Source organism: Mytilus californianus, unplaced genomic scaffold, assembly GCF_021869535.1.
Source record: "Mytilus californianus isolate M0D057914Y unplaced genomic scaffold, xbMytCali1.0.p SCAF_4, whole genome shotgun sequence".
Classification (NCBI taxonomy): domain Eukaryota; kingdom Metazoa; phylum Mollusca; class Bivalvia; order Mytilida; family Mytilidae; genus Mytilus; species Mytilus californianus.
This window is the reverse complement of record NW_026262690.1, coordinates 20,447,063-20,465,378: the sequence shown is the minus strand read 5'-3', so window position 1 is coordinate 20,465,378 and position 18,316 is coordinate 20,447,063. Positions and strand designations below refer to the sequence as shown.

The following is an 18,316-nucleotide window of genomic DNA, read 5'->3' as shown; positions in this document are numbered from 1 at the left end:
CTTGGCAGAGAAGAAGCAAACATTTGTTTTAAAGTCTTTGCTTGGAGTTCACAAAGGATTGAACCCATGACCTCTATTTCAAGCAAACATGAGAGTGATGAGACCACCTAGGAAGTTTAAAACTGTATGAGCATACTGTAATTGTAGACAGATCTACTGCTGGACAGTGGTCTAAGTTTCCATTACATTATGGACAGTCAAAAAAATGGTGGACAACTGTGTATTGTAACAATGGTTTATTTAGGTTTATCTGTGGTCTCTTTCAGTTCAGTAAGAAATGTTCTACATTTTTTCATCAGAACTTGGACAGCTTCACATACCAGTACATCTGGTTTTAGAACACCTGTAGACTCCACTGAAACTGAAATAATAAATAACATTGTTTAGGAAAATTATTCTAGAACTGGAAAACTGACAAGTCAGAAAAGGCTGGCTTGCACATTTTTGTTGTAGGCATAGAACAAATAATTAATACTGATGCTAACAACAAAATACATGTTTTTGGTTTATTATTTTTTGTGGAATTTTGGGTTACAAGTGAAACTTGAAATTAAGTGCCTTACAAAATACACATTTTCCATTGAATTCTACTGCAATCTTAAACCCATGCCATGTTCAAAGTTGCAGCCAACCATATTTAGAAAATAGGAGATAAAATTTGACACCAGAAATTAATTCATAATTCATGATAGCATATTCTACCTAGATATAATATATTGTGTTGAAATTTAGCACTTCAAATGTTTTTTTAAATATTTTAGTGTCCATTTTGAAAATGGAGGCAGAAGAATATATTTGACACCAGGAATTAATTCAGGATATTCCTAATCTAATGATACTCTTGCTATAGGTATCAGAAAAATATGAAGTTATTGAGCTATGGATGTAAAAACATAGCAGCACTGTGTAGCATGCTTGTATGAAGCTTTATACATGTTACTAACTTCATTAAGCTTTGATTTGTAGTTCCTGTCAGAGAAATGGCAATAAAACTTCAGACATTGCTTTTATATGTAAGAATATATAAGTATTTGGTAAATAGGAAGTTGATTAGCAATAAAACGCATGCCATGGTTAAGAATGCTCAGCTGAAGCTTGATACCACATTTTAGAAAGCTTTGATTTGTAGTGTCTGAGAAAAATTAAAAGAAAATTTCATGAGATGGATGGACAGATAGACAGAGGTAAACCAGTACAACCTCTAACCTCTCCTTTAGAATCTGGGTATAAATATTAGCTTGTAATTTTTTCTGAATTATTTTCAGGAAGAGGTTATAGGGATTACATATAACAAAATATGTGCTCCTTCAAAAGCTTAGCTATCTATGCAAAATTTTCTAGTCAATTTTACTGGTCCTACCAGTAACTGGTATCTTTTTTCTCTAAAATACAAACAGCCTCAGGCATGGAAAGTATGAGTAATAAACTGTTCACACAGAGATATGTCTCGCCTTTTCGTTATTTTGATAATGCAAATGTTGAAATTAAAATAGCAATACTTTTACATGTAAATTGTGCAAATATTCAATGTCAATGAACCATGACTGAAGGTACAGGGCTAAACAATCTCCATGGAAATGAAATGTACCAATGCTCATATAATTGCATACCAAATAGCATTGACTTATCATAAGTTGTTCCCTTTAAACAAACCTAAACACAAATATTAACTTGTAAACTATGTAAAAGTTTCAAAGTTGATGAACCATGATGAGGGGTGGGGCTATATAATCTCTATGGAAATGAGACTTGCAAATGCCAATACATCTGCATACCAATTATCATTGACCTACGACTAATGGTTCCCCTTAAACTGACCTAATCACAAACTAATACATGTAAACTAAGCAAAAGTTTCAAAGTCAATAGACCATGACTGAGAGGTAAGGACCAAATATTCTCCATGGAAATGAGACTTGCAAATGCCAATACACTTGCATACCAAATATCATTGACCTACCACTAGTGGTTCCCCATAAACTGACCTAATCACAAATAATACATGTAAAATAAGCAAAAGTTTCATGTCAAAAGACCATGACTGAGGGGCAGGGCCAAATAATCTCCATGGAAATGAGATATGCCAATGCTAATACAACTGCATACCAAATGTCATTGACCTAGCTACCACTAATGTTTCACCATAAACTAGACCTAATCACAAACTAATACACTGTTGACACTGACGATGCTGGAAACAGCATACCTATGTCTCTCTTTTGGCATGACAAAAATTGATGGAAAGACTACATGCGACATAAGAGCAAAAGTTTGTGACACAAGGGATATCTTAAAAACAACATCAACTAATAAATAATAATGAACAATACCAATTTCAGAGCACATTACATCTGTACCTATAAAATTTAAATTTCCAGGGAAATTTAAATAGTTGATTTTCTACTTCTTCCCAGACATTGCTGATATAAACTTTTGATATAAATTTCATAAAAATCAGGCAAGAATTATACATGTGAAAGATTTAATGAAAGTAGGATGCTATTTCCCCTGCAACATGGTGTTGCAAATCATATTATAGCCATCACAGCCGGATTTATATGGGAGAAACTATACCACTATAGGTCTGAATGATTTACTTACATATAAAGTGATCCCTTATTCTTTCTAACTTGACTGTATCTTTCAGATCTTCATGACGAAAGACTTCACGGCTACATGTGTCTTTTCTGGAATTTGCTACTCGAGCCTTCTTCCTTCCTAAAACAGTACTATCTATCTTAAAAACTAGTTAAATATAGGTGCTTTTCAATACAACTATAAAATGTCACAGTAACTAGCAAATATTTTGGGGCTTGTCTTGTGGCATGATTTGTAAGATAAAAGCTTTAGTTATACATCATTATCATTTGGTTAAAACAGCATGGTCTTCAGTCCTAAATCTGTACATCAAGCTCAATTCTCTTATGCAAACATCGTTTAATAATTACACGACTTCTTGTTTATCAAAACATCAAATCACATCTGCGATGAACCCTTAATAGTCAAGATAATTCTAACCTTTGACCTAGTGTTATCAAAATCAATTGGGACTAACCATGCCTCATGGTGCATTTTTAAACCAGATTTGGTAAAGATATTGTTCTTGACTCAACAGAATTTGTCTGGGAACCAAAGTATTTACTTTTGGACACACAAACAGCATAAATAATATTATAAACCAGACTTTGACAATGTTGACAATTATAATTATTGAGTAAAATAAATTTTATTTTAGTTTTAGAGTCTATCCTACTTAATATGAACTGCTCATAACTTATTTTTACCATACCTCCCTTGACTTTATCTATTTCAATGACACCAGGGGAGAAACATTTCTGCAATTTTTCTGCTTGAGAGCCCTCTACTGTTTGTAGTAATGTTATTTCTGGTAGGAGTCTATATGATGCTGTTGCTGAAGAAAACAGATAAAATCATTATATTCTATATCAAGTGAACTGATATCAAAAGTCAACAATTGTTTTATTATACGACATTTTATCCTTCTCCAATTTTCTAGTATTTGCTCAAGATACTTTTAAAACTGCTCCTTGTTTTATACTATTAAAATATATCATGTGCTTTTGAAATTGCTCACTTTTATAAGTTGAAATATTTTATAAAGATTACTAAAAAAAATATATCGAAACCAAGAAGAATAAAAAAATTACACCGAAAACAAGAAAAGAAAAAACGAGAATCAATTTTGCACTACGCCATAAACCTTGGAATATCTCTATTTAGGTACACGTTAGCTGTTCCAAATCTTATATTTACCTCTCAAGATTTTTCCAGCAAAGAACATAATGACATATCAAAGAAGACTCCATGTGCTTTTAGCCAATGAGAAAAGAGAATTTTTAAAGTCATATGATAATATACATATATGCTTTCTAAAACTAACTTACCTACTGGTGAGAACTTTGCATGATCTTTGCCTATACCTTTGACACAATGCATTCTAATGTCTAACTCCTAAAGTGAGAGAGAGAAAATTACTGGATGGCATTAAGGAACTAAACAAAATTCAAAGTATTTGGTCATGTTTGCTCAAAGTCTTAGATCGCATAAGCAGAAAGTCTTTGGTCTGGTATAAACCTAAGATTCTTTAATCAGGTAGGCTGAAATACTTTTGTTAGATAAGCTAAATGTTTTTGGTCAGGTAAAATGAAAGTCTCAGTTCCAAAGCTAAAAGTCATTGTCAAAGTAGGCTGAAAGTCTTTGGTCAGGTAAACTAAAAGTCTGGGATCAGGTAGGCTGAAAGTCTCTGTTTAGGTTAGCTTAGTCTTTGATTAGACAGATAGGCTTTAAGACTTTGGTCAGTAAGCTGGAAGTCTTTGGTAAGGTTAGCTGTACAAATGACTCAGGATTTTGTAAAAAAATAAAATTGACTGCTTTCCTTCTAAATTCATCAAGAGTATCAAGTATTTTCTGCCACAAAGGTTTAAACATCTCTCAACAATTATTTTGTTTCTTCTATGGTCCAATTAATGCAAAGTCATTTACCGGTTATTGTAGTATCGTACTGGATATATATGAAATTTAATTTAAATTCAGAGTAGACTGCATGTTAAAAGCTTTATATGGCACGTAAATTCCACAAATTATTTTTTTTTTTATCATACTTTGGAAACTTGTTAATGAAGACTTTATCTTTAACGACTTCAGTTAAATCTATTCACAACTTTTATACATTGGGATGTATGGTCACCTTTCTGCTGCTAAAGACTGCTTGTTGCCCTCTGGATGTCTTTTGGTTACTTTTGTTGTTGGGTTCCTATCTCGTTGACATATGAGCTCCACATCTCATTTTAAAGGAAATTAGTTCCCAAATCTTTGCTACATAGGTATAATACTTACCTGCCCTGGTCTTAACTTTGCTATCAGAATATCATCATGGACTGGTCTGATTTCACCTTCTTTGAACTGAAACAAAGGTTCTGTGCAATGGCATTCATATCTATATATCAAAAATACTTGCATTGCTCAACTAGCATTAGCATATATGCATAATATTAGCTCAATCATAATAAGTAAAATAGTTGTGATCTCCGAAGTAATTTGGTAGCAACATTAAAACACAGTTGACTTGATTCAAGTTTTATTTGGTTTAGCTGAAAAAGTTGCTGTAGGATGCTGCTACTATTACCTGATGCATACTAATTTATATGATTGTAGGTCCCTTAGTATAAGATCTGAGCTCACAAAGTGAAACTTTTTAGTTGCTCCTATCATTTCCTTACTGTATGATTATTTTTTACATACTAGCAATTTCCCACATCATTATAGGCATTCCATACTTTGAAAACCAAAAAAGAGTTGTCTAAGTCAAATTTCATATGATTTCCTTCAAGCAGAGCAGAAACTTCAGATTTGGGTATTTTTAACATTCCTAATGACCATACCAACTAAATTAACAGATGAGTATAAAAATAAGGAGATGTGGTATGATTGACAATGAGACAACTATCCACCAAAGCTCAAATGAAGTGGATGTAAGCAGTTATAGGCAACCATATGGCCTTCAACAATGAGAAAAACCCATACCGTATAGTAAAAGGCCCCGACATGAAAAATATGAAACAATTCAAACGAGAAAACTAACGTCCTAATTTATAACAAAAATATTTACGAAAAACAAATATGACAGACATGAACAAACGACAACCACTGAACTACAGGCCCCCGACTTGGACAGGTACATAAGGAATGTGCTATACCAATAAAAACAATATTCAAAGATTTTGTTACAGTGTTGAATAGGTAACCTTTTATAATAACTTTATTTAAAGGATTGATAAGTTTACCCGGATCCTATCTAAATTTCAGGGCTCGGTTAACAACATCACTGTAAAATTTAGGATATGTTATTCCGTTTGAAATAAGTTTTCTACAGGTACAGCCAAACTTGCAAACCAAATATTTGTATCTATGGAAGAATTTAGTAAAGGTTTTTAAGTAATTTGTGGTAACAGAATCCCAGACTTAATAATTTACTAGAACTACATAGATTACACTCATTTGAATCCAAAACATCACAACAGACATGAGCATAGCGAATGAGTTGGGATATAAAATCACTGTAAGACGGTGCCAAAAGAACATCACCGTCCAAAAAAGGAAAATTAACAATAGGGAAAGAAAAATCATCCCTTTTGTCGTAAATTTTTGTGTAGAGTTTCTGGTGAAATGCTGAAATATTTAGATATAGGAAAGGACAGTTATCGCTGTTAATATTTTGATCTATTTAAAGTAAGTTCCTTTGGGTAAATTTCCGCAGTATATTTAGAGAATTCTTAATTATTCAACGAAAAAATATCATCAAGATAACGGTAAGTGTTGTTGAATTTATCAATTAAATGGAATTTAGATGGTTCGTTACTGAGTTTGGCCATAAACAGTGATTCATAATAGTATAGGAACAAGTCTGCTATTAAAGGGGCACAACTGGTGCCCATAGGAATATCTACAATCTGTCGATAAACTTTATTGCTGAGAAATGTTCTATGTCAGAACTTTTCTTCTTATTTATGGATTGTAAGATTTCAAAGCTTTATTTGAAGCATAATAAAATTACTTAGTGTAAAGTTTTTAATTATGAGTAATTTATTCAAAATTGTCAAATTTGAATTTCGACCTATGTTGAGGTAGATCAGGTGTCTTCTGCCATCTTGGATTGTAAAATAGCAGAAACCAATCGGTCTAGATCTTTTAATAAAAATATGCACAGTTTGAGAGATGGAAGTTATTCATTTGTAAGACTTTTCATCAAGTTGAAGAACATTATGTGTTTTATCTTATCATTTCACCTGTTTATACAAATACAATTTTTTTTGATTGATTCAATTCTGTTTTTAAAATTAAGCAAGAGAAAAATGTCCTGTGGCCTTAATTTTTATCATCATTTTCAGAAAAGAATTGTTCCCCTTTTCTATCACCCAAAATTGGTTATTCAATGTATAATCCATACAAAATCTTATAATTTTGCACAACCTACAGCTTGAAAATAATCTGTAACCCATACATTTTGTTTTATTTGTGAAGAAAGCATGATAAAAACTACGTTTTAGCAAATTATTTCAAAAAAATTAATTATAAAAGACAGAACACTTTTGAATGAATAAATTTCTTTTTTCAACTAAGCCATTTAGGGGAGATTACTCAGAATTTTTTTTAATAATTTGCCAAAAAATATAAATCATGCTTTTTTCAAAAATATAATACTTCCATGTCAGATTAAACTTTATCAATCAAAGTTTTATGCATGTTCTTTATCATATTAAATAGTCAAACAACAAGTGGCCAGATACACTACTTCCAACCATGTAACTATTGACCATTAAATTACAATGTGTAAACGCTTATAAGATTAGTTACTTGAAGTACTGTGTTGAATTTTTCACACCAAATAACAATTTAAACATAAACTTTTGATACTGATGTCAATAAATCTAGCACTCTAAATCTATAGGTAACAAGAGCGCAATTATTTGTTTACATTTTACCGGCAAGTTTTTTACCCCAAGATGGTACTCAGAATAGAATCCTATACGGCTTCTGATTGGATGATACAGGATTGGAATTACATTTAATCGAAAGCTTATCCAATTAGGTTTAAAAAATGCAGAAAATCATATTCACATTTTACAAAGTATAGAAAATATCTTCCATTTCTGCACGTCGGAGCCATTAAAAATATGCCTTTTTCATTAAGCGAAAAAAATAGACGATCTTTTTCAACTGCATTTTAAGTCTATTTTTGCCACATGACCATGTATATTTTTTTGGTTGTAATGCAACACTGGCATTTCTAGTAACAGGAACTGTTCCCCTTTTTGCCCTATTTTGTGTAGTCTTCGAGGGAAAAAATACGGAACACCAGTGGTACCCTATGGAAAATGCATTACGAATAATTGCGCTCTTGTAACCTTAAACTATAAGAGGATTTTAACAGAACAAAAAACTTACTATTTCAGCTTGATTTCCTATTGGAACCCACTTCAAATGTTTTGTTGTCACTAAAATATCATAAACAGCAAATATAAGATTTTTAGTAGGCAATAAGTCATAATACAGTAAGTTTTGTAGCTAGTGGATATGATATTCTTACTGACATCAACAATAAATCAATATTTTTATCATTTAGAAATGCAATTTTCCACTTGAGACAAAATTATAAATTTTACAATCTAAGGCTTGATATATACAAAAATAATAATTTTTATGTGAATCCCGAAATGTTTTCTCCATGAGATATAGTTGGAATAACTTTTTTCTCTATTGTTTAAGGGATAAATTTTGGCATATTTCAACATTCTCTCCAAGCGGTCTGTCATAAATAGTTTTTTTTAAATAATCAACCTTTTAGACATGGTTTGTTTTTCAGGCCATCACATTGGTAAATTCAGAAAGTGGCAGGAAAATAAAGATATTAAAGATATTTGAATATCAAGACAATAGGAAACGAAAACAGGAAAATCACATATCGTCTATAAAGCATAAATAATTACAAAACAGTGTGATTAGGGAAAGAATTTCAGATAAATCAAAGTGATCGAAATTACTGGTGGAAAGATTGAAAGAGTAGAATAATTACAAATTATATCTATAGGTATGGTGTGGTTAAAACAAGACCAATTCCAGTGACTTATTTCACAAAAAATCTTACGAGTAAAGATACTTGCAAGTCATGCATATTTCAGTATAACTTGCGATCGATTATTGTTGTAAGATTATTTAGTGAAAAGAGCCACAGGTCTGGACCTGCATTGCTGCATGCAATTGATTCAGGTAACATGTTTACTGAAACATAACTGATCATTCCCTTTCATTGAAGCCAAGAAAACTTTGACAAAAAATTTCCATGTACAATGTCAGAGTGTTGTAAAATTCCAAACTATCCACAAACAGGAAGTGTCCGCACTGCAGATGTAGAAATGGCTTACTAGCTACAACCAAACATTATGAAGCCGCATACCAAATATAAAATCATTCTCTTTCAAAGAAACCTAGGAAAATTTGACAAAAGTCATGGTTTTTACCATCTTCGCTAGCCAAGGGTTACAATCCACTTCCCTCCTCTCCACCCTTGTCGGATTGAGATAGAATTTCGGAGACACAAGGTAATGACTTTCATTGGTTGCAGTCGAAACTCACTGCATCCAATCAAAAAGCGCCTATAACATGATCACGTGTAAATGTAGAAAGTGTATGTAAACAATTCCCACATGCTTATTGTGCAACAAGTCTTTACATCCCTAAACACACAACTATATTTAGTGACAATTTGAATGTTTTTAATCAACTTATAGAAGTTCCTGTGTATGTTTCTTGCACAAATGCATTAATGTCAACGTATATTTTCGTTTCCTGCTTTACCAAGTGTGTAGAATCTAGACGCTACCGTGTTTTTACCTCCAAATTGAAGAGTTCAAGTGCTACCATTGGTCAAGAATAATGTATTAGGAATGGGCATGACTTTAATCTACCGATAGATGGCGCAACATTGTTATCACAAATGTTGGCTTAACCTGCCAAGGGTGGAGAGGAGGGAAGTGGATCATAACCCTTGGCTAGCGAAGATGGGTTTTTACTAGGTCAATACTTCCTTACCTGGTTCAGACAGTATTTTTCTTTATTATGTTATTTCATTTAACGCATGGTGTAATTGAGCCAAAAATATTCTAGTTACATCAGAATAAGTGTGGATCAGTTTAAATGTGATATTAAGTCACTCAATGTTTTTGGGGTATTTACCAGAGTTTTAAAAGGACATTGATTTATGATGTCAAAAATTCAGTTGAATTTGGACAAATTTTCTTGATTAGTTAAACAATTATTTCTGAACTTTGTGCAATAAAATTAAAATCCAGAAACCAATATACCTTTATGGTCTTTATACAGATCATCAGGATCTGTTGTATCTGCAACCTTCAAACACTTTGTACATTTGACCTTCAACTGAAATTCTAATGTATCACCAGCTGTTCCTTCTGTATCACCTCAAAAAGTAAAATATTATTTTTTCTGAGATAAATATAACATAGTTCTATTGTTGATATGTTGATGGATTTATTTGGCTATAAGTCCTGAATATTTTTCTTTACTACATATTGTTTGTACAACCCATATCCATATTTACTGGTTTTCTTTGAAGGCACAACTAATGATATACTTAATTAATTAAATAGCTACCTTTAAGATTGCTTTGATGAGTAAACTTTGTTGGAAAAAAGGGTATAAATGTTTTACACCAAGGGTCGTCAAATAATGATTTGTTGTTTCTGTACACAATTTGTGACCTTATTTTAGCTGAAGTTTTATTTATATTATTAAAGCCAAAGTAAAACAAAACTTGTTCAGTTTATTTCATTCACATAGCTTCTATTTACAGGGTTCTCACCAAAGCTAGTCCATGAGTCTTGGACTCATGAAAATCTGTCTGGACTCAATCATTTTCAAAACTGGTGAGTCCAAAGATGCATTAAGATTGTAAAATGTTGCATTAAACTGAGCAAACAAATCAACATTTTATGGCAAAAGTTTAAAAAGAATTTAAATTTTGTGTCATTACCTTGCTCTATTTTGTCAGGGAGACTGAAATAATAAATCATATGGATTCTTACTGTTGGATTCGCCATGGCCAAAAATGACGAGTCCCTGGACTCGCCTTCAAAAATCCTTAGCAAGAACCCTGATTTAAAGCTTTACTGGTGTCTGTCTTTATTTTATTGGTGAAAAATATCAGTTCATTTCAACTCTGTGCAACTCATGATTTCCAAGATGGTTAATCCAGAATATCTGAGTTGAAAAAACTGAAATCAGTCATACATTTATATGACATCTCCAAAAATAAAATACAATATATCTCTTACTCTGACTTTTATGTTGAGAACATTGTTTTGTTACAAGTCATGCCACAGTCACCTAACTTTTTGCTATAAAAACTTCTCAGATTATAAACATAACTTCCTATTCATACCTTCCTGTCGATACTCAAACAGTCTTGGATCAGCTTTAATAGGTATCAATCCCAGTCTGTGTGCTAATACTTCATCTTGTATAATAGAGGTATTATTGTAAATGAATACTTTTTCAATGGCCATTGTGGGTACCTAAGATGATAAACAATGGTAATGTCAATCCATAACAAATATCTCTAATAATAGCTGTATAAAACTAAAATGATCTGACCAGTAGCAAGAATATTAGATAAAGAGCTGCGCCATGAGTGCATGATATGCCCATCGCTTTTTCAAAGAATAAATATCCATAACTCCTCAATGTCATATCAGAAATTTATAAAAAAACTAAAGGGAGATTATTTTTATAGATATAAACCACTCACCAAAGTTTCATGAAAACGGCTCAAAGCATTTTTGAGCTATTGTCTGAAAACTTGGAAAATCCCCCTTTTTTAATGAATAAAACCTCACAACTCGGAAACGTAAAATCTAAATTTTATAAAAATTGAAAGGGAGCTCACGTCAATAGATATAAACAATTCACTAAAGTTTCATGCAAATTGGTTTAAGCGTTTTTGAGTTATTGTCGAACATGTTGACAACGGAGGGACAGAGGGACAACGGTATACCATAATACGTTCCGTAAACGGGCGTATAAAAACACTTTGTTGAGTTTGGGTGTGATCACTTAGTCGACTTGAAAAGCTCACTTGTTTAAGGAATAATGACTTTAAATAAAACTTTCAATTGAATAGAAACCGGCTTTGTTTTATTTACTTCTAAATACTTTGGCTATAGAAGCATCAACTCCTACCATGTCAACACTTGTGTGAGTTTGGGTGTAACCTGCTATCTTTTACTTACTTCTGAAAGAAGAATCCTTCTAAATGCATTGGCTATAGAAGCATCCACTCCTACCATGTCAAATTCCAGTTCATCATGGCTCATCTTTACCATATCAATTCTGAACTTCTAAAAAAGTATAATGGTTTATAACTACAACTTTGTTCCAATAAACTACATGTACAATGTATTGTTCCATCAGTTAAGTGTCTTTCTTTACTATTACATGTACAATGTATTGTTCAATCAGTTAAGTGTCTTTGTTTTACTATTATAATGAATTGTTCCATCAGTTAAGTGTCTTTGCTTTACTATTATAATGTATTGTTCCATCAGTTAAGTGTCTTTGCTTTACTATTATAATGTATTGTTTCATCAGTTAAGTGTCTTTGCTTTACTATTATAATGTATTGTTTCATCAGTTAAGTGTCTTTGCTTTACTATAATAACATGAATAATGTATTGTTCCATTAGTTAGGTATCTTTAATTTGCTTTACTATTATTTAAAAAAGTTTTAAAAATTAATTTATAAATACTTTGCAATCCAATAAAATACAGAATTATCATTTCAAGTTTAAAAGGTAAATTTAAAAATGAAAACCTGCAGTAAAGTGTTTTCGTCATTTCTTAAAAACAGTCACTTTTGAACCTTCTGCAAAAATCTAAAATATCGTTTTTTTAGAAAATATTATATATGTAATCATGGTAATAAAAATCTAACCTTTTCAAATTTTTTCTGACTCCAGGAATCATCATAATCTTCATAATTTCCAGGAAAGTCAGAGCTATGTGTCTACAAATATAATTCAATGTTCATAACTTACAGGAAAGTCAGAGCTATGTGTCTACAAATATAATTAAATGTTCATAACTTACAGGAAAGTCTGAGCTATGTGTCTACAAATATAATTCAATGTTCATAACTTACAGGAAAGTCAGAGCTATGTGTCTAAAAATATAAATCAATGTTCATAACTTACAGGAAAGTCAGAGCTATGTGTCTAAAAATATAATTAAATGTTCATAACTTACAGGAAAGTCAGAGCTATGTGTCTACAAATATAATTAAATGTTCATAAAAATGTGAAAAACAACACGTTATAAATTTCATGCATTTGAAGCGCTTTTCTGGATTTACCTTCATCAGGAATGCTCAAAGCCGAGTATTTGAAAGCCAAGGATGTATAAGAACCGAAACAGCTGAAGAGCAGTATGACCAAAAAGGACCTAAAAAATACCCAAATTCATCTAAGACCAACTTTGCCTGAGGGAGTTGAAACCACAGTTTCTTCATAATTTATAAACGGACAATCTTAGAAAGGTTTGTTATAAATCATGCCTAAGTATTGACTACTGAGCTGATGATACCTTAGGGACTGATAGTCCACCAGCAGTGTTATCGACCCAGTGCTGTAAAAAATGAAAACACATTATAAATTTCATGCATCCAAAGCACTCTGGATTTACTTTCATCAGGAACACTCAAAGCCGAATATTTGAAAGCCAAGGATGTATAAAAGTTAAAACCGAAACAGCTGAAGAGCAATATGAGCAAAAAGGACCTAAAATATAGCCAAATTGATCTAAGGTCAACTTGTAGACACATACATTCAATTTTCATAACTTACAGGAAGTTATGCTTTAATTCTATATTTTTAATAAACCAATTATTACCATGAATCATTATCCCAAATCACTAGTACCCTGTAATATACTTTAAATTTTTATTCTGTTTGAAAATTAAATCATATTTCTTATGGTCAGGATTAAGAACTGTTCAACCTAGATGTCACATTACAAAAACTTATTTCCTTAGAAACATAAAAAAAAAAATGTCCTTCTCAAAACCAATATCTTAACAAGAAATGATTGTAACAGGATGCTGTTATGATGTCTCCCAAACAAAGCTCCCATAACTCGTCATTCCCAGGGTCACCTGACATTGGACAAAGTCCAGTAAAAACTGGTTTGGTCAAGTAAAGTGATATGTATTAGTGACGCCTTGGGACTGACCCTGTATATCATTCAAATCTTCGTGAAATGACGAACAGGTATATATATGGTTTAGGGGTGGGGATCTTGACCATTTACAAGATATTAGAACATTTGGGGTGGGGGGAACCCCTGGGGACTGACCCTACATATCATTCAAATCTTTGAGAAATGACGAACAGGAATATATATGGTTTAGGGGTGGGGATCTCGACCATTTACAAGATATTAGAACATTGGGGTTGGGTGAACCGCTGGGGACCTCTTATTTATATCATTCAAATCTTCATGACAAGACGACAGGAATATATATGGTTTAGGGGTGGGGATCTCGACCATTAACAAGATATTTGAACATATTCAAATGACAGGGGGTGGGGATGACCCCTTGGGTCTTACCAAGTTACCATGTATATCATTTAAATCATCTTGGCATGATAAACCAGCATATATATGGTTTAGGGGTGGGGATCTTGACCACTTACAAGATATTAGAACTTTTCAAATGGCAAGGGGTGGGGTGAACCCTGGGGACTAACCCTGTATTTCATTTGATGTGCTTTATCATGACAAGCCAAAATATATATGGTTTAGGGATGGGGATCTTGACCACTTACTAGATATTAAAACTTTCTCAAATGGCAAGGGGGGGGGGGGGTGGGGGTTACCCCTGGGGACTAAAAATTAAATCCCATAGAGTCCTTCCATTTTGCTCCTCAAAGTACACCTTTATAAACCCAATTACATTACACAAACAAAACCCTGATTGCACCACTAGACATGTTAGTCTAACATATTGTGTTTTGGAGAACGGGTGCTGACAAGTTCAAATTTAAAAGTGGCAGAAGAAGAAGAAGAAGAAGAAGAAGAAGAAGAAGAAGAAGAAGAAGAAGAAGAAGAAGAAGAAGAAGAAGAAGAAGAAGAAGAAGAAGAAGAAGAAGAAGAAGAAGAAGAAGAAGAAGAAGAAGAAGAAGAAGAAGAAGAAGAAGAAGAAGAAGAAGAAGAAGAAAAAGAAGAACTACCTTATCAGTTTCAAAAAGAGAAGTCACTTCTCCCTATGATTCTAAAAGTAGTGTGAGCCCTGATAATTGCTTTCAAAAGTTCCCATCATTATAAACATGTGTACCAAGTTTGAAATTGATATGACCACAACTTCATTGTAAACTTTCTTGACCAAAAACTTAAATCTGATACTGCACTGAAGGATGGATAAACAGACAGACAGACACACATACCAGAAAACATTATGTAATCATGATATTAAAACAATTGAGAACTGACCTTAGCATGAAAACTTATCATTGACCAATGGCCAATTAAAATAATGCATGGTCAGAACTCAGAAGAACCCTATCAAATCGTAAAGTACACCTTGCAATTATTCTATACAATGTACACCAATTATAGTTGATATATAACCTATAATATCTGAAAAACACTAACTAAAATAAACTTAACATTGGCCAATGAACCATGAAAATGGGTTCATGGTCAATAGAAACCTACATGTATCTAACAGATATATACATGTACATGTATAGCAAAGATTCAATGTATACCAAATATTGTTATCATATGACCCATAAAGACTGAAATAAAATAGTTTTAATTCTAAGCAGTATTGAACTATGAAAATGAGATCATGACAACGGATATATGCCAGACATAGATACCCTTGTGATATATTTTGTACTAACAATTTTCACTGTTACCGCTTTGTCATGACTGTTGAGTTTTCACTCAAGTACATGTATGCACTAGAATTCAAAAGCATGTTGTGACGTGCCTAGATTATTCTTGGACTGGGTTTTTACCAAAACATAAAACGTTAAGATTCTTTTTACCTTTATATAACATAATTTTCAATTGTATATTGAAACAAGGAATGGCAAAATTGAAAATCTCTAATTTCAAACTTGACCACCATTTTTTCATCAGTATTGGCATATTAAATTTTTATGAGCATTGTTTGAAAAGTACATAAGAAATTGCACAGAAAGGACATAAAATGCTATTTTCAATCTGTCAAGAACCATTAACTCATTAACAGCATAGGTCAAAATCAACAATATCAAATTTAAGCTCCATTTTTTCATCAGTAGCAACATATTAAAATTCTAAAAGCATTGGTCAAGTTTCATATAAGTAATTGCAAGGAAACAAAATAAAGGACCCTTTTCCAGTAGATCAAGGACCATAACTCCTGAACGGTAAAACTTAATGAAAATCTTCAATATTGAACTTGACCTCCATTTTGTCATCAGTATCAACATATTAAAATTTGAAAAGCATTGGTTGTACGGTTCATAATTTATTGCACAGAAACTGTTGGCAGCCACCCACCCGCCATACTTAACCAAATTAATAACTTTTTTTTAACTTTGAAAACCCAATTAAAAATGGATTCTGTACATCCATATAATATTAGAACCAAATTTAGAAACAGAAAGATCATCACAATGTATGTTTGCGAAATGGGAGTCAACAAAAAATGATTTAAACGATATAAAATCTAGAGAAGAAGGAAAAATATTTTCAACGATATATAACCTAGAGAAGAACGATCTGTCACCAAAATGCTTACCGTCCTGGAACTAGAAAACCTGAAGTCCAGAAGAAAGAGTCAAAGACTGGTAAACCCAAATGCTTTGAAGACTTTGAAAGTACTAATATAGTTCACAACTTGGTCAAGAACAACTCAAAGGCAATTGATACAACAAATTGCAAAACCGAACAATTTAAGAACTCATTCTTCGTTAAGACTGTGATCCATTGGAACCAGCAAGAATAAGATATAGTGTGCGCCAAGTCAGTTGAGAGCTTCAGAACATCTCTCCAACACCATCAATAGGTGCTCTTGTAACAAAAAATTTGTTCCGGCGTGACATTTGTTCCGCCGGAACAAATTTCATAGGAAATATGTTCCACCGGAATTTATATCACAGAAAATATGTTCCAGCACTGTAAAATTTGTTCTGGAACTAATTTTTTGGCCAAATGTGAAATAAGTTACGGAACAAAAATCATAGCTCCATGAATTTTGTTTCAATTAATATTAAAAAGTTTTAAATAAGTTCCTGTGACATTAGTTTTAAACGAACATGTAAATATTTCATAGAAACTAATGAATAAGTTCCGCTTAATCATTATAGCACACCGAAACATTTTCTTGTTACACTTAAATTATAATGCAAGCTACATGCTGTACTGAGTGTACTTGCATGGGATACATTTGCAATTGAAGGCATGACTGTAACTATAGGATGAAGATAAGAAATAAAAGTGGTGGTAATGTATCATAATTTGTATTTATGTTTTATGCAGTATTCCTCCTTGGTTCCTGTTAACTGTCATGGCCCCGTGTTATAGTCATACATGTACTTAGGACATGGCACGGTTTCAAAAGAGTGTGTCTTTTTTTTCTACATGTCTTTTGATATTTATAAATGATCAAGTCACTTTGTCCTTTTCAAATTAGTACATATGTTCCTCTTAAACTATACTTTTTCTGAATGATTTTTCTTATTCTAATCTTTTCTGGTTCAAAAGTGTCATTTAGATATTTTTTACAGAGTATATAATTAAACATTTGGTATACTCTATAGGATCCAAACTGGATGATTTACACTTTTTATCTATTATATTATTAATATAATACTTATTTTTATAATGCACTTGAATGATAACTTTAAACTCACTGATGACAAATGCTCAGTATATAAGATAACTTGTTTGACCAGTGGAACATATTTCACAGACAAGGAACTTATTTCACCAGGTGAGGAACAAATCTCACAAACTCAGAACTTATTTCACCAGGTAAGGAACAAATTTCATAAACCTGGAACTTATTTCACTAGGTAAGGAACTAATTTCACCAAACTGGTACTTATTTCACCAGGTAAAGTGTGGAACTTATTTTATAGAGATGGAACAAATTATATAGAAATTACCTGTGAAAAAAGTTCTCCCAGAACATATTTCCTGTGATATAAGTTCCACTGGATGAAGGATACAGAAACCAGAAAATCTTTCCAAACTCAGAAGGAATTAGTAACTCTTCCCTGGGACTATTATACTAATAGTTAGTATAATAGTCCCAGCTCTTCCAGAGCACCTAGGTCTGACTTGTATGTGAGGTTAAGTTTTCTATGTACTGTTTTGTTAAAGCTGAGACTACTATGTGTTATAGTAGTCTCAGGTTATAGACTGTTGTTTTTCTTTTGATTTCAACATAGGTATCTTTTAGTCTTTTTTTTATATAAGATTAGATAACAGAAGCTTACAACCTAAGTTCCTTAAAAAATGCTGAATAAAAACATACATTTTCTACACCATGCTCACGCAGAGTAACTTTCCTCCTGACGTCATCTATAAGGTCTGACATGACAGACAAATTTATATTTTTTTCTAAGCTACATGCATGTCATGATGTTTGTAAACAGCTCAGTCCATGTGCTACTTAACAAAGATCGTCTGAACGCTTAGAAGCAACCTAGAACTCTTCATTTCAAAGCGT

General features: G+C 32.3%; 1 protein-coding gene across 2 annotated transcripts; it reads right to left on the bottom strand.

Annotated features, from left to right (window-relative positions):
• Window positions 1-221: 221 nt before the first annotated feature.
• Window positions 222-18,289, bottom strand: LOC127737663 (DNA-directed RNA polymerases I and III subunit RPAC1-like). Of its 2 annotated transcripts, XM_052248525.1 has the most exons (12): window positions 18,122-18,289; window positions 13,174-13,215; window positions 12,527-12,598; window positions 11,826-11,933; window positions 10,979-11,111; window positions 9,882-9,998; window positions 7,966-8,015; window positions 4,858-4,923; window positions 3,906-3,972; window positions 3,290-3,412; window positions 2,602-2,718; window positions 222-361 (listed from the first exon to the last, which is right to left on the bottom strand). In XM_052248525.1, exons 1-12 carry the CDS (start codon window positions 18,182-18,184, stop codon window positions 237-239), a joined length of 1,083 nt encoding a protein of 360 aa, XP_052104485.1. In that variant the 5' UTR covers window positions 18,185-18,289; the 3' UTR covers window positions 222-236. The 2 variants fall into 2 exon arrangements, with proteins under 2 accessions (XP_052104485.1, XP_052104486.1); XM_052248526.1 differs by lacking the exon at window positions 13,174-13,215.
• Between the last annotated feature and the right edge of the window lie 27 nt (window positions 18,290-18,316).

What these genes read in the sequence shown, in the direction of transcription:
- LOC127737663 (XM_052248525.1), bottom strand. Translation starts at nt 18,184, where the DNA reads ATGTCAGACCTTATAGATGACGTCAGGAGGAAAGTTACTCTGCGTGAG. An exon ending in TGCAAAGTTCTCACCAGTAG is followed by an intron (nt 3,413 to 3,905) that starts GTAAGTTAGTTT and finishes TGTTTTCTTCAG; the next exon opens with CAACAGCATCATATAGACTC. An exon ending in AATAAGGGATCACTTTATAT is followed by an intron (nt 362 to 2,601) that starts GTAAGTAAATCA and finishes TTATTATTTCAG; the next exon opens with TTTCAGTGGAGTCTACAGGT.